The 17,075-nt window shown below is 38.9% G+C and overlaps 1 protein-coding gene across 1 annotated transcript in view; it reads right to left on the bottom strand.

The window, feature by feature from the left end:
* The window catches only part of NCOA2 (nuclear receptor coactivator 2), a 261,138-nt gene that overhangs the window by 4,372 nt on the left and 239,691 nt on the right, over nucleotides 1–17,075 (bottom strand). Inside the window, exons 16-21 of the mRNA XM_065397650.1 lie at nucleotides 13,686–13,851; nucleotides 11,551–11,829; nucleotides 9,294–9,371; nucleotides 8,461–8,695; nucleotides 5,153–5,330; nucleotides 3,638–3,836 (exon numbers count right to left, since the gene is read on the bottom strand). Of these exons, the coding sequence (XP_065253722.1) occupies nucleotides 3,638–3,836; nucleotides 5,153–5,330; nucleotides 8,461–8,695; nucleotides 9,294–9,371; nucleotides 11,551–11,829; nucleotides 13,686–13,851 (1,135 nt within the window). The remainder of the gene's footprint in view (nucleotides 1–3,637; nucleotides 3,837–5,152; nucleotides 5,331–8,460; nucleotides 8,696–9,293; nucleotides 9,372–11,550; nucleotides 11,830–13,685; nucleotides 13,852–17,075) is intronic.

The following is a 17,075-nucleotide window of genomic DNA, read 5'->3' as shown; positions in this document are numbered from 1 at the left end:
TTAGGGAAAAGAAGTTTTCTGTCTCCCCTCCTCCTCCTGGCTGCTGGGAGGATGAGGTTCTTTCACTACACTACCCTTCACCATAGTTTTGGCTGCAGCAAAGGGAGAAGAACAAATGGATATAAACTGGCCGTCGGGAAGTTTAGGCTTGAAATTAGACGAAGGTTTCTAACCATCAGAGGGGTGAAGTTCTGGAACAGCCTTCCGAGGGAAACAGTGGGGGCGAAAGACCTCTCTGGCTTTAAGATTAAACTTGATAAGTTTATGGAGGGGATGGTTTGATGGGATAACGTGATTTTAGTCAATAGGTCAATAACGTGCCATCGCTGGTAATTAGTAACAATGGTCAATGATGGGATATTAAAAGTTACTACAGAGAACTTTTTTCCGGAGGGTCTGGTTGGAGAATCTTGCTCGCATGCTCGGGGTTCAGCTGATCACCATATTTGGGGTCGGGAAGGAATTTTCCTCCAGGGTAGATTGGCAGAGGCCCTGGAGGTTTTTCGCCTTCCTCCGCAGCATGGGGCAGGGGTCGCTTGCTGGAGGATTCTCTGCGACTTGAAGTCTTTAAATCATGATTTGGGGACTTCAACAGCTGAGTCAAGGGAGAGAATTATTTCAGGAGTGGGTGGGTCAGCTTTTGTGGCCTGCATCATGCGGGAGCTCAGACTAGATGATCATAATGGTCCCTTCTGAGCTTAAAGTCTATGAGTAAGAGGGACCGGCATCCACTAATCCCTTAGTCCCTCCTACAGTGTGGTCTCTGTTGCTATTCATTGGTTTGCCAAGTAGAAACAAAGCGATGAGCAGCAGCATAGACAGTGGAGCATTTGCTCTAAAGAGCCAGGAAGACAATCCTGCAGGGTTTACAGGCAGTTCACATTCAGAAAGTTGTCTTTGCCACTAGAAGGGTTAGAAGCTTAATTATTTTTAGCATGAAAGTTTAAAATCTGCAGAAATTGATGGTTGAAGCCCCTACACTTGTCAGGGAAGGTTTTCCCATCTCAATGACAAGAAGGGGAATGGATTTTTCAATCCTTTATTGAAAAATTAAAATTCAGAAGATACTGAACTGTGCTCTGCAAAGAAAGGGCCTGGAGAGTGTTGCAACTCATTCTTCTGTGTTTGGGTTAAACAACTGCATTTGTACATGACAAGTATTGCCTGTTATTGACAACTGTGCAGTAGAAGATTTGTTATAACATGCAAAGGCTGAATGTGTGAGTTCTTTTCTATTTTGTTCCAAAGTGCGGGGAAGGAACTGGAAAACAATTTAAATTGCGAAAAATCAAATCACATCCAAATGAATCCAAAACAAATATTGGTAACAAAGAAAGCAATATGATTTATGGATGGGTAAGATTTATATGGTTACTGCAGAGGCAGTACAGCTATGGAAAAGCAAGCTGACTCTAGTCTGCCTTGCACAATATCAACACAATCATCAGTCATGTTCCAACTGCAGAATTATTATTATTGCCACTGGTGATGCCAGCATTCTAGTTTGCAGTATTGGCAGTTAGAAAAATAATTTTTAGCTTTGTAAATGAAAGACATTTTATTTGGAAATTACTGAAAGAAAAAAACCAAAAATATAATTTTTACACAGCGACAAAGAGTCCTGTGGCACCTTATAGACTAACAGACATTTTGGAGCATGCTTCAAAAAGTCTGTTAGTCTATAAGGTGCCACAGGACTCTGTGTCACTTTTTACAGATCCAGATTAACATGGCTACCCCTCTGAATTTTTACACAGTAGCTCTTCTGACGACAATTGCCGTTTAATCAGAGAAACAAGGTGACATAGAAATTAATAATTTTTACATTTAGCTGAAGGTTCTTCAAAGCATTACAGATGATGCCATAAAAAGACAGGTCTAATTGTGTTACTAGATATTAAACCCAAATAAAAGCAAAAAGTGGACAAATTTGCAATCCTTTTGCTCTGAAGCAAGTTACCATGCCTTTCTGCCAACTGAGCTGAGCCAGGTGGAACATTCACAATATGAGGTCTCTAATAATTTCCTGACTCCTTTGTTTGATTCTATATGCAGGATATCCCAGATTCCTTGAAACAATATTTTGAAAACAAATTCTTAGCAAACAGCAGGCCAGTTTTGACTTTGGCAGTAATGCATCTGTGTGGACTAAGAAAGTTAACACCAAACAGAGCAAACCTTGAGTAGACTGCTAGTTAATGGTTCATTTAACATATTGCAAAGTCTCTTCTGCACTGCTGCAGACATTTTAAGCTGGCTCTCAAACATCCCAGTAAATAAATCTGTACACGACTCAAAATTCCAAACAGGAATCACTAGCCCCATGCCTTAAACAATAACAGGATGGTTTGGCAAAAATGAGTAGAGGAAGTAGAGTGGAAAATCAAGTCTGTAAAGAAAGCTCTGGCCAAATAAACACTTCCTTCCCCCCTCCCCCTCTTCTTCCCACCTCCTTTAGTATTGCAAGAAATTGCAACCACTTGCTCTGCCTCAGTGGCTTGGAAGGCAGACTTTAAAAAATGCTGTAATTCGTGAGACTGGGATTTTGAAATAACCTTGAAATTCTTGTTCCCCAGATAATGAGAGGGTTTAAATGTTTATTTTGAGTACCATCAACAGCTAGAGGGTTGGTGTGTTACTGATGTTAATAAAGAACAGATGAAAACCCTTAGGACTCATCTAATAGTATAAAGCTCTGGCTTAGAGAAGTGACATTCACTTAGACGAAAAACAAGAAAAGACCTTCCACCTTTCTCTCACTATTGTCCCCTTCAAATCTCTACTTCCATCTTCCATTGCTTTAATTAGTTTTACTGCATTGAACATTATTTGAAACTTGTGTGTTGTCTAAGTGAAATTTCAGTCCCCAACTACCATGTTGTTTGATAATTTGAGACAATCTTTTTCTCAAGCCCTTTTTAGGTTAATGTGTGAATTTCATCATGGAGATTCGCATGGACAAAACTGAAAGTAAAATGTTATTTTACTGGTTATGTATATCTTAAAGGGGAAAAATGTGTTCTACGTAATAGCCCCAAAGAAAAGTACATGTGTAAAACTCTTTCAGGGTGTAAGAACAGAATTAGCTACCTGGCTTAGCTACATTACATTATAAACAGTGTGAATTTTGTGCTCATGACAGATGCCAGATTAACAGTCCTTGAGGCTGAAGTCCTATTTATCCATAGAGCAGGTACAGCCTGGACAATGACAGCTTAATCATCTCCAAAACACTACTGTGGCAATGTGCCTCACCCTTACCCGCAGAAAATAGCTTTATGCCCATTCTGTCCTTGGCTCCATTGCTGAGATGATTAACAAGGGAACCAATAAGTGTCAACTGTGCTGTGGAAACCCATCTACTGGGAACTGAACTAGATCACCAAATTAATTCCACAGAAGCTATGGAGCAACCAAGCAGATGCTAACTACTGTGGAGCTGGATTTGAATCAGAAATCCAGATATGAAAGGTGCATTAGTCATCCAGTCCTTTGAATGCAGAGCTAAAACTGAAGCTTTTCTTTTTAACATACCATTTTCAAAATAAGCTAGCCGTTACAGTCAATTTCAGCTTCCCAGAAAAACTACAAGTCAAGTAAATCCTCTAGCTGTGGTCTCAGATCCTTAAATTCTCACCTGCTCAGGACCCATGGAGGACAACCCTGATGTAGGCACAGAGGTCGCTGAGGTCATGCTGATCTGCCCTGTCATCTGGTTCATGTTGTTCATGCCACTTGTGTTGGTTGCCATGGATACACTGATGTTCATGTTGTTATTGTACATGCTGGTGTTTGCTTGCTGCCCAAAATGTGGAGGGGACTGTTGTGAAAACATGCTATATCAAGGAATGAAAAAAAGCAATGTGTCAGACTCAGAACACTGACATCACTAAGAAATCACTCTCAGAATATTTCTCAGACTAAAATTTATACATGCAATATACACTAACTTCCAAGGCCAGCTGCTTTGCAGGCATCAGCGGGCTATATTTTCAAACTTGAAGGCCTGATGTCTGTGCACTAAAATGCATGCCTTTGTCCACATGCAGAATTAATGTGGCTGAGTGTACCAATCTGTTGTGCGTGCATAAAGCAACTTATATGTCTTGCTTTCTACTTGCTACGTAGGTCTAAAGCAGCTTGGGATGAGGAATTTTTGGAGGGGATGTAAAATACTAGTTCCCCCCAATTATTATCATCATAGTAGAGGGGAATCAAGTATATTTAGCATCTGGACTGGTAAGTTTTCATGATCATTTTGCATGCTTATTGTAGGCCATTTGCACACATGAGTACCAGATTTGAATGCATGGTTACAGCAAGTGGACTCAAGTGTAGGCATGCAACTGTGCAGAAATTTTTGTTGACAAACTTCAAGAATAAGGTTTTGAAAACTTGGCCCGCACAGCATAAAGGCTTTGTCTTCACTACCCGCCGATCCGGCGGGTAGCAATCGGTTTATCGGGGATCGACTTACCGCGTCTAGTGAAGATGCGGTAAAATTGATCCCTGATCGCTCTGCCGTCGACTCCGGAAATCCACCTCGGCAGGAGGCGGCAGCGGAGTCGGCGGCAGAGGTCGACTTTCCCGCGTCCTCACCGCTAGGTAAGCCGACCTAAAATACGCAACTTCAGCTACGGTATTCACGTAGCTGAAGTTGCGTATCTTAGGTCGGAACCCCGCTGCAGTGTAGACCTAGCCAAAGTCTAGAGCAGACGTCTTTCACATTCATGAACAAGACCTTGGCATAACTGAAGAACCATGAACTGTGGAAGATCCCCTCCCAAGCCTTATACAAAATCCAGTGTGTGTAGGAGCAGAACTTCTACTCAAAGTGAAAGTCACATTAAAGCTTTTCACCACATCTTATATGCATTACACTATTTACACGTCAGCCCTTTCTCTGCATAGTACACAGGCACTAAAGCAGCATAACTAAGGCATCTTTATTAGCAGTAGATTGTTAATACACAGAATAAATTTTTTTAAAAAAAATTACATAAGGGGTCTATTATAGTAGAATGAGTGTAAGATGTCTAGTAAGCAGAGTAAAGACAAAATGTAAATACTTCCTCTTGTGAACACTAATTGAGATAAACACAAGGCAGAATTTAATAATGAAATTATGACATTTGTATTTTTGTAGATTTACCTGTTTCCACCCATATTCCCTTGTGCCCACCCATTCATCTCTGTAGAGGACTGGTAGGCAGGAGTAGCCTGAGACTGCTGTATCATAGGACTCTGAGTATGAGCCATTCTTGGGGACATCAGTGGACTCTGGGGAGTGGTAGCCCCTGTGAAGCCTGGATCAGGTTGTTGACTTATTCCTAAAGAATAAAACAGGATTTTTAGTCATTGTACGTTGTAAACTAATACAAACCAAAGTCTTGATTTTCCGGAGAAATCTATGTGGACAGATGCTTATGCCTTTGTGGCTTCCCATGGATATCCACTGGAATCCACATGGGTGGACTCTAACGCAGGATCTGAGTTAACATCAGGACATTATTAACTAAACGCTACATACATAACCTTTTAAAAAATCATTTCACAGCTGCACTTTGGCTAACTGTATTCCTTACTGAAAGTTATAGTGACAAAATGGAAAATTAGCCTTTTGTGGAAATCAGGTACATTAAAATAAATAAAAGCCATTCTTCTTCACAGTCTCTATAAAAAGCTTTTCACTGCAAAAATGTTGTGCACTAGTTCCTAACTACACCATGCCTAAAATCACCTTAATTATGACACCATCTTTTAACATATACACCTCTACCCCGATATAACACGAATTCGGATATAATGCGGTAAAGCAGCGCTCGGGGGGGCGGGGCTGAGCGCTCTGGCAGATCAAAGCAAGTTCGATATAACGCGGTTTCACCTATAACGTGGTAAGATTTTTTGGCTCCCGAGGACAGCGTTATATCAGGGTAGAGGTGTACAATGTTCTTGTAGCCATGTTGGTCCCAGGATATTAGAGAGAGACAAGGTAGTAGATGAGGTAGTATCTTTTGAAAGCGTGTCTCTCTCGCCAATGGAAGATAGTCCAATAAAAGATATTACCTCACCCACCTTGTCTCCTCTTTTAACATTCAGAAATTTTTTTTCCATAAGCTTCTGTAAGTTTCCATAACATTTGTGTCTGTGTCCTTTTGTGCATGCAAAACAGGTAATGTCATTTTGAACGATTAGTTCATTTTGCACAGTCAGAGCTTGTTTATGTGCAAAGATTCACTGGTTTAACTTAAGGTGTGATTTTACTGATTTAAAAGGCTAAACTGGCACAAAAGTCTGCATGGACACATAGGGTACCTCTACACTGCAATAAAAGACCATGGCACAGCCCTGGGTGGGCTGGATCAGTTGACTCAGGTTCATGGGGCTTGGGCTGCGAGGCAATAAAACTCTAGTGTGGACATTTGGGCTTGAGCTGGAGCCTGGAATCTGAGAGCCTGGGAAGAGAGTGGGTCTCAGAGCCCAGGCTCCCACCTGAGCCTGAATATCTACATTACTATTTTTAGCCCTGCAGCCCAAGGCCTGTGAGACCGAGTTAGCTGATCTGGGCTCTGAGATTTGGTGCGGAGGGTTTTTTATTGCAGTGTAGACATACTCTTATTTTCTTTTAAACCAAGCTTTTTTTTGCTTTACTTTAAGTCAATCATGAACAGGTTTAAACTAGACCAAAATAAGCCACTCTGAAAATGAGAAATAAGAATATCCGCATTGGGGTTTCCACTGGCAAAACAAAGATCAATGAAAATTTATGTTTAGACAAGGTCAATATATATTACAAAATGTGTCAAAGGCACCCGTGAATTTCAAATCAACATTACCAAACCATTACAAATTAACAGAATGTAACAGAATTGCCTGCTTGCCTTCACAGCGTAAAACTGCTCAGAAGGCTGAATGAAACATGTACAGCAACGTTCGACATTGCAAGCAAGTTCACTAAACATCTCTATTCTTGTAATATTTACAACAAAAAGAGTTTAAAAATAAACTAAAACATTTGTGATGTACAGAAAAAATCAAATACAAAGACCCCCATTAAAACAGTTCGGTCCCAATTTTCTCCCTCACCACAAATCTTTATAATTTTCAATCAAAATTTTATCAAAAAGGAAAAAATGTTATCATCTGAATCTTTGCCTGGACTGTAATAAAAATTCACTTCTGGTGACCTGTAAGTGTGGAAATCCATAGCTTAAAAAGGTACGTGCCCAGTCCTATCCATAGTAAGTCAAAAGAAGCCTCCCACAGGGTATTCTTTTCACCAAAAAATGAGCAGAAAATGTCTTGTCAGATTATACTGTTTGCACAAATAGATATTTTAATGCTCAGAGAGGAAGCATGGTCCAGTGAAGAGGACTCTGGAGTGGGAGTCAGTAGACATGGGATCTACTCCCAGCTTTTCCACTGAAACTGTGCATGACAGTGGGCAAGTCATAACTTTTCTGTACCTCAGTTTCCCCATTATAAAATGGGTATAATAATGCTTAGTTACCTTTGTAAAGCAATTTGAAATCGATGGATGAAAGGTATGATATACTATTCAGTAGAAACTGGTGTCAAGAATAACACATCGGAACAAGAGACAGGAAATTAAAAAATTCAGCATGAGGTAGAATGAATTTTTGTTAGTTATATCAGCAGAACATGCACATAATACCTATAACTGTTACATGGGAAGAGGAAAGGTCAAGGCTATGCAGTAGTAATAAGCTGTATCTGACCTGTCCACCCCCAGAACAAACCTGAAGACTGCTTAGTTAAACACAAGGGCATAATGACATTGGCGGCTATATGCATATAAGTTTGGACATAGGGAGGGGGAAGTCTTTTCTGATATTAAGGTAAATTCAGTTAACTAAAAGTCAACACTTAAGCTGTTAATTTGACATTAATACATGCACAAAAATATTAGAAGTTACATACCTAATGTTAACTAATCTCTCAAGATCAACACATAAAAACAAATCAGTATAATGATGATATAAAGGGATTATGAACAGTTTTGCTTCTAAATGATTTTTTACACAACTTCACTCTGTTCACCAATACTGACAACAATTAGCATATTTTTATTCATCTTCACTGCTGGAGTAAATATTGATTTATTTGTTTTGGTCAGAATCCAAAGCCTTTCAAGCCCCTTTGTATAAATACAGCAATATTTATATGTGTGTGTTTATACACACACTTCTGCCATTCAGCAGAGAAGATCTGCACTCAGAGAGAAGGTGGTACCTGAGCTGAGAATCTGGCAGGTACTGTACTGCCTCTGGGGACTCATGACAGGCCCAAAGTGTCCTCTCATATTTCCCATCATTCCCTCATTAACCGGATTCATCTGGGAGCCATGCAAGGAGCTGTAAAAGAGGAGCTATGACCCAGGACTGTGGGACACTGGGGAGAAAGAACTGGTGAAAGGTGTTGGGGATGTAAGTCCAGTACCATAGTTTGGAGGAAATGGAAACTGCTGTGCGTTTGCCTGCGGAATCCGTGGGTTGCTCATGGTTGCTGGTATGCCACCAGAGGCCACCATGCTTGGTGACATATTCAAACTCTGTCCTCGCATCATCAGAGTCCGCTGTTGCACCTGCTGTTGCTGATGCATCTGTCGTTGCCTCAGGTGCTGGCTCAGTATCTCCCTCTGCCTCTGGGCCAGCATCTGTGCATTGATAGGTGCCTATAGAGAAAATGATAACTGAGAATCAATACATAATATTAACTACAGAGGCATCTCTATGGGAATGACTCATAAAATTCAAGTTCCTTTCCTCACCATATGCCTAACTATAAAATTAGATGGAAGGTGAAATTCCTAGCATTACTTCTGACGTGCTGAAGAATTTCAAAACTGAAATAGAGATTAACACAGATCATTTTAGTACTACAAGTTTAAGATTACAAATCATTGGAATGAATTGTTCCACTCAAATTGCCTTTTCCCTATGAGGTGAGGAACTCAGGTTAAAATGTAGATTTGTCACCATTCCTTCTTCACTCCCAGGAACCAAATTACCACACAGGTTAGAGATGGAAAAGGACCTTAGGAATGCAACTTCCACAAGTTGTTTTTGTATTTTAAATCTGGAAATAAATACTCTAATTTAGGGTTGTATTGTTTTGTTTACAGTCTCTGCCTTATGATTTATTACTTGTATTTACTATGTATTATTGACATATTTAAATTGAAGAGTCTAGGTTTCAGGAGAAACTAAACTTGGGACAAATGGAAAATGCAGTGAACAAAACAGAAGTACCTACAGTACTAGCTCCCTCACCTGTGTGGGTACTCCAGGTCTCAGAGACAGGTTCATATTGGAGACGCTGCTGATTTGATTGATCAGTGGCTGGCGATTCTAAATCAACAAAATGAAAATGAAGGTAGAAGAAGAATGCTAAACAAGGGAACCTGCATGCAAAAGGAATACAAACAAAAATTCTGCATGCCTTACAGGTTCTGGTGGACAGTCTCAGTTAAGTATTCATTGTTTTAGCTGCCCAATTCCCATTAATGTTAAAAAACAAACAAACCTCATGCTTCAAGGAGACAATATGCCATATGATCTACAGTAACTCCTCACTTAATGTTGTCCGGTTAATGTTGTTTCGTTATTACGCTGCTGATCTATTACAGAACAAGCTCATTTAAAGTTGTGCAATGCTCCCTTATAGCGTCGTTTGGCAGCTGCCTGCTTTGTCCACTGCTTGCAGGATTCTCTGGAAGAGCAGCACCTCCTTCCTGTCTGATCTGCTTAAAAGGGCAATGTACTTGAAGTGGGGTCAGTGTACTTAAAGGGGCAATGCACGTCTCTCTCTCTCTCACTCATGCACGCACCCCCCAGCACTTTGAAAGTCAGCACCTGTGCAGCCCTGCATGTGCTGTCAGGAGGAGGGAGTGGTGCGCTCCAGCTGGATAGCATGGGCTCATCATCATATTCAGTTTGTAGTAGGGAAGTGTTTGTAGCTACTGCCCTGCATCTATTGTGTTTCCTCCCTCCTGCCTCAGTCCATGCTGCCTTGTAGAGTGTGAGGCTACATTAACAACAGCATATTAACCCTTGAGGGCTCAGCCGAGTGCTAGTTCATCATTTAGCAGCAAGGCATTCCCTGGGAAACATTCTGTCCTCTTACTCCACCACCTCAACCAAGCTTCACAATCATTCATTGCTTTGTACACAATATTAAACTGTTTGTTTAAAAAACGTATACTGTATATGTATATAATGTCTTTTGTCTGGTGAAAAAAATGTCTCTGGAACCTAACCCCCCCTATTTACATTAATCTTTATGCGGAAATTGGATTCGCTTAACCTCGTTTTGCATAAAGTCACATTTTTCAGGAACATAACTACAACGTTAAGTGAGGAGTTACTGTATATGGTATAGCAGCCTGAGAAATTCCAAATGCAATGCCTTTATAACTCTTATGTGCTTATAATTAAATTATTAGCATTTTCTCTAAGCTAGAATTTATCCTGATGTTTAAGCTGGAAATGATCTTAATGTAATGTGCATAACATTTTTATGTTCTATGTAAGACATGAGAGGCAATTGTCCTGTTGTACTAGGCACTGGTGGGGCCTCATCTGGAGAACTGTGTCTAGTTCTGGGCGCCACACTTTAAGAAAATTGTAGACAAATTTAAGGGAGTCCCAGAGGAGAGGAACAAAAAATGATAAAAGGTTTAGAAAACCTGACTTCTGAGGAAAGGTGAAAAAAAATGGGCATGTTTATAAAGAGAAAAGAAGACTGAGGGGGACCTGATAAGTCTTCAAATTCGTTATGGGCTATTATAAAAAGGACTGTGATCAGTTGTTCTACATGTCCTCTGAAGGTGGGAAATCTTTCTAACTATAAAGATAGTTAAGCACTGAAACACGCTGGTAAGGGAGATTGTGGACCAGTTAGACAAACACATTTTAGGGATAGTCTAGGTTTACTTGGTCTTGCCTGAGTACAGGGGGCTAGACTAGATGACCTCTCGAGGTCCCTTCCAGTGCTACAATTCTATGATTCTATGATTTTTAAATGTATATCAGTAAACAATATATGGCAAAAGGAATGGTGAATTAAAACAGTCACAAACTAGAAACAGTGACAAAAGAAAGCATTTAGGAATCTGGCAGCAATTCAGAAAACAAGTATATGATTAGGGTTCTGAATACAACTGAATAGAAAAAAAAAGTCCATACATCAAAAGACATCATTATAGCATTGCACAAAGGGCTAGTGAGACCAGGATTTGAGTACTTGGCACATTTTTTGCACCACATTATTATAGAAAAGATAATGACAAGCTGGTAAAGGTGCAGAAGAGGCCAACAAGGAGAATAAAGACACTATGTATTATCTCTGTAAAATTCATTATGGCCAATATTTCTATTTCAACTGTGGAATTCAACAGGAATAAATATAACAGGGAACACACTTAAGAATTAAACTATTCAGAGCTAGCTAAATTCAATGTATTTACTCTATATTAAATTACCATAATCTGACTGAACCAGTGGTAGATAACATATAAACATAGAATACCTGCTGTGCTTGGAGTCTATGTTGAAGCTGAAGTCTCAGCTGATTTGGCTGGTTCTGCACTATACCAGTAGGCCTGAGACCAGGCCTAGGTTGCATACGCAGTGTTGCGTAACCAGGCCGCTGTCCTATTGGGTGAAAGTTTGGGTCCTGCATGGGTGTATAACTACCCTGGGCCATTTGAGCCTGAGATGCATATTGTTGAGTGAAAACCGGTGCCTTTTGTTCTATTATGATGTTGGATTCCTGACTTGAGAATGGCTCTGGATCTACAGCTTGGCTCTGCAGAAATATACAAACCAAAATGTATATAAACACATAGTAAAATATACTTCTGAATGGGATTATTCCAGTCTAAAAACCCAGTCTTCCCACAAAAATATGCCATTATTAAAGGGACACTGTATAGACAAATTTTGCCCAAAAAGACTGGTACATTTTTTTACTGATTTTTTAAACAAAACTTAAGATCAATAGAATTGTTTCCATGACTTAAAAAAAATCAAGCAAAAAACCATTCCAATGAAAGGAGAAATTCTCTGCAGTCTTTTCAATGAAAACATTGCAACATTGTGCTAGTGCAGGAGAACTGAAAGTGAAAACGACTAGATATTCTAAACAGTGAGGACTAGCCTACTTTTATCACTGAAACTGGAAGAAATTCAAAGAGTAATAAATACACAAATAGTGAAAGACACATTAGATTTCAAAATATTTTCAGTGTTATTAAGCTGAGCTGCCATTTGCAATATAAATGTCTCAGATTTTCAAAGGAGCCAAAGGCAATTAAAAGCTCAGTTCTCATTTCAATGGGGGATGAGCACCTAACTTCCTTTGAGTATGTCTATACAACAGCTTTTTTACCTCAAGTTAACCTGACTGAGAATTAACGCAAGGCTGCTGACACATTTCTAAAGGCTATTCTGAACATTCCCTAAACATTTGTTCCAGGTTACAGTCATTTGAAGTTTACCTTAGACTGCTCAGTAGTTTACTCTGGCAATCAATTAACTCGAGGTTAAAAATCCTAGTGAAGATTAAGATTTTATCCATAAAAGCTAGGACTTTCAAAGGTGACTATTCTTTTTATAAATTGTTAACATCTTAAATTTAACAGTTTCCTTTAAATCTGTAGAAGTCTTAAAACCATTTCCATGGAGACACTTGTTAAAAGAAATTCATATATCATTTTCCTTCAAATAAATCGTTCTTTTTCACACTGATCCTTTGGTAGTGCTCTTGAGGCTACTCACTACTACATGAATTACTTATGAATACAGAATGAAAGTTTCACCTAATGAAACGATCACCAGAATCTTGTCCCTACTGAAGCACTGTATTCAGTATTCTATCAGACAGGTGCATCTTTCTCATGTCCCGTTCAGGATTTTATTGACTCTATTTTACCACTTCAGAGTCCATAGATAAAGGAACAGATGCAGAGAAAGACAAAAGGTCATATCTGAAATACAGGGTTATTTCAGAGGTACAGTTCTGACAAATGGGAAAAGAAATGGCCATAGTCGGCTGCACAGATGAGCCACAAGCACCAACCCATCTCAGAATGTTAAACATTTATACAGGCAAGACTGACTGTTTTGATAATGCAATTTCAATTAAAAATTGGTTCTTGGCTCAGTCTTGTATCTAAGTCCTATTTTTTCCTAAGCCTTTACTATATTTCTATTTGTATTATTTTATTTAGCATTGTGTAACATTTTTTGTATCTGATGAGAACTAATTGAAAGTTAATAAAAACAATTGTGGGAAAAGGGATAAAAATAACAGATTAAGGACCCACTACAGCAAGGCATATAGGCACAATTCTAACATTAAACCAATATTGTTTTAGGTGGTTATGATAAAATCAGCTGTTGCAGGTGGAATATAGAGCCCTTAACTCAGATCTTGGCACTTAAATAAAGGAGGAACTAACTTGCATGAAATCTGTTTTACAATTAAATATACTGGCAATTTTTAAAGCTACACTCAATTCTTTTTACTGATCAGAACATTAAATGTTGTTGTTTTCCAAACTGAGAGCGTGTGTGTATATCACATCAATCTTTATCTCTCTCACTTTTAAGGGATTTCAACTTTTTAACTAGTAATTTAGAATTTGATAGTATCAAGTATACCTGGCTAACCAGTTCTGGTATTCCAAGAGCCCTGTCAATTTCTTCTAGGCCATCAAAATTCCTTAGTGCCAAATAAAGCTGATCCAGGAGCGTTCCCTCATCACTTGGTGACTCTGATGAAGGATGCGGGCACAGCAAGTCATCTGGTGAGCTGCCAAACGGTTGCCTGTGAAGACATGAATATAACCTTGGTAAACAGGTGTTGGAAGAAGAGTACCCATTTCATGTGGATAAATGATTATTTCTCACAAATTGAGCTAATGAGTCTTGTACTACAGGTGACAATTATTTCCATAGCTGCCAATTTTGTTTGGTAACTTCTCACTGTGTAATTCCCAAAGAAACATCTATACAATTCTCCCTTAAGTCACCAAGTGTTGTATGCATGCATGCAGAGGGAAACACAAATACTGCCAGAGATATTTCTCAGAACTAACTTCACAGAATGGGATCAACAAATGAATATGAAAGTCAATGTAGAATATGTTTAATGAAGACAGACGCAAATCACTTAGCTAAATAAACAGGAAAGGAATGACATCTTTTTACTAGTAACTCCAAATTACATACACTAGATTAAAGATACTACCATGAGCAGATATAAGGACATAGTCATATAGAAAGCTTCCTTAAGAGTGGAACCACACTCACTCTTATTTATCACCCTTGTGAATCAGACCATATAGTCAAAGGGTAAAATTCATCCCAACTCACCATACCAAGCTCAAGTAGCCCAGTTTTGTGCCAACAAAGAGAACAAAGGAAGACTTCCTCTACTCCATGTCACAGAGTGCAATAGCACCATTGAGGCAACAGCCCCGTTCACTGGGAAGTGGTAAAACCACGCAGCAGTGGATCCATTAACACCCACTCTTGCCCAGGCTAAAAAACTTTACTTTGCAGGGATGTATGTCCTGATTCAGCAAAGCACTTAAGCACGTTCTTAACTTTAAACATGTGTTTGAGTGCCACTGACTTCAGTGAAAACTTAAGTGCATGGCGCATGCTTAAATGCTTGATTGAATTGGGCCTTAGAATGGGGCCATGAAGGAGATGGGCATTCTGTCATGTAAAGAGCGCTGAGTCTCCAAATCCTGTTCTACATCCAGTAGAACTGCACTTGGCAGGCAGGCACCTCACAGCTGCAAAGGCAGGAGGAAGTTTTATCCCCAAACTGGAAGATCGTACTTATTTAGAAATAAAACTGGATTTGAAACACCATTTCAGCTGCAGCTAAATACCATATCTCTTCTGGGTACTTCACACAGAAATGTTACAGGACCCTATACAGCTTACAGACATATACAAACATACTACAGAGGATGCAGCCTGCTGGAAGTGCAAGGTCACCCAAGGCACTACCTTACATGTTGCAAGGGAATGTCCTGTCAAAGGCAATTACTGAGAGTCAATGGCAAGCTTTCTGTTAGACTTTGGGGGGCGAAAACAGATCTACACAATACACTGATACTCTTGGCAAATACCTCACCATGCATCCAGCTTTGAGAAGATATACTGCCAGAGTTAGCATACTGTTAGCATTATGTTAGCTTCCATAATGAAATTATTATTTGCCAGTGGGAGTCTAATCTCCACACCACAGTGAAGGCTAAGAGAAATACTGCCAGACTACACACTGGAGAAGAAAACATATTCCAGGGATTATGACCAATTGGATACCCATTCACTCAGCAAAGTAATAAAATATACTAAACAGCTCATATATATACACTAAACAGCATTTCGCATCTTTCAAGCACTGCACAAATATAAACTTATTAATCATATAGAGAGAAAATTACTAACATTCGCTCTCCCATGGAATTAGAAATAATTTTAGGAGAAAAACAATAGAAAAATCCTACAACCTTTATCCAAGTTGATATCAAACTCAACAAGTGACCTTGTTAAAAAAAGCACTCCTGGAGCCAAAAAAAAAAGAAAAAGAAATTGTGAATGGATATGAATATATACAATGAGAAAACAAAAATAATAAATCAAAACTTTGAATGTCAAACAATTGGAATTATTTACTGATAACTCATCTATTGTGTACACACTGATGCTAAGATCAACTCTTATCTATACAAGTGTATTCTTTTCTGAATAATTAATTTTGTAACAAACTGTATGATATATGACTCCTGATAATAATTAATCAAATTATTAAAAAAAAAAAAAAAAGACAACTCAGTGCTTGCTTGACAAACAACTAGTTGGCTTCCTTATTATGTAGATTGCAGATCACTATTTGTCCCAGATAACATACAATAATATAAAGATTGTGAAATCTAATCCATCAAGAGATGATGCAAACAAGCCAGGTAGATGAAAGGGGATTGGCAAATAATGATGCAATAATAAACTATTTCCTAATTACAATGTACAAAATAATTGTTTGACTTTTAGATCCATTGGAGAAAATAGAGAAAAAACTGTAGTTTACATAAAAGGTGAAGGGAAGTTGGATCTGGACTCTGCTAAATATATCCCATTATATCACAGCTGAAGCTTACAATATACATACTTCTTTACCTGAATGAAATTCAATAGTAAACTATTGAAACTGAAGATAATTATTTTTCAATATTATGAAGCGCTAATCTTTGCAGGCCACAATCTGCCAGAGAAGTAAACTATGAAATGATTAGGCCCATTAGTGAGGGTGCTCCACATCTTGCATAATTGGGCCCTCAGTTTGTAATCTGCTAGGGGCAAGGAGCCTGGTTGAAAACCTGTCTCCACTGAAGTCAATGAGAGTTTACAGTTGACATCAATGGAACCAAGATATCATGCTCTGTCTTTATTGGGTTCTGTACGAACCCTATGTCACTAAATAAGTAATGACAATGACATTCTCCAGTCCTGATTCCAAAATGGAAGTTCTGGCCAGCACAAGTTGAAAGTCTGCACAGACTCCTGAACAGTCATTTGATAAATACATGACAATTTTCCTTGTTTGTGGACTCTCTACCTAGTAGCACAATGCATCATGAAAGTATTAAGAAAAACATGCTTTATCAATTACTGTACCAGAAACAGGAAAATTCTGAACGCTTCCCACTGTGTATAATACATTAAAAAACCCACAAATCTCCTTCTAACAGGAATATATTTATCCTCTGATCCTAACCATAGCAATATTAGGCCACTGCAACATGCTTTACCAGACACTACACATTACAAGTATCCAGAAACTGAAGTTGGTACAAAATGCAGACGCCTTCTTATTTAACTGTGAATCTTGCCACAAGTGTATCCAATCTGCGTGTCATTATCTACACAGGCCATTTATGGGTTTCCCAGTGGAACTTAAGGCATTGGTTCTGACCTTATAAGCCCTAAATGGCTAACCGAGAGGCTGCCTCTCATCTTGTGCCATACAGCCAC

This window comes from Emys orbicularis, chromosome 2 (genome assembly GCF_028017835.1).
Source record: "Emys orbicularis isolate rEmyOrb1 chromosome 2, rEmyOrb1.hap1, whole genome shotgun sequence".
Taxonomy (NCBI): Eukaryota; Metazoa; Chordata; order Testudines; family Emydidae; genus Emys; species Emys orbicularis.
The sequence above is the reverse complement of the archived record's forward strand: the minus strand, read 5'-3'. Positions and strand labels throughout refer to the sequence as shown.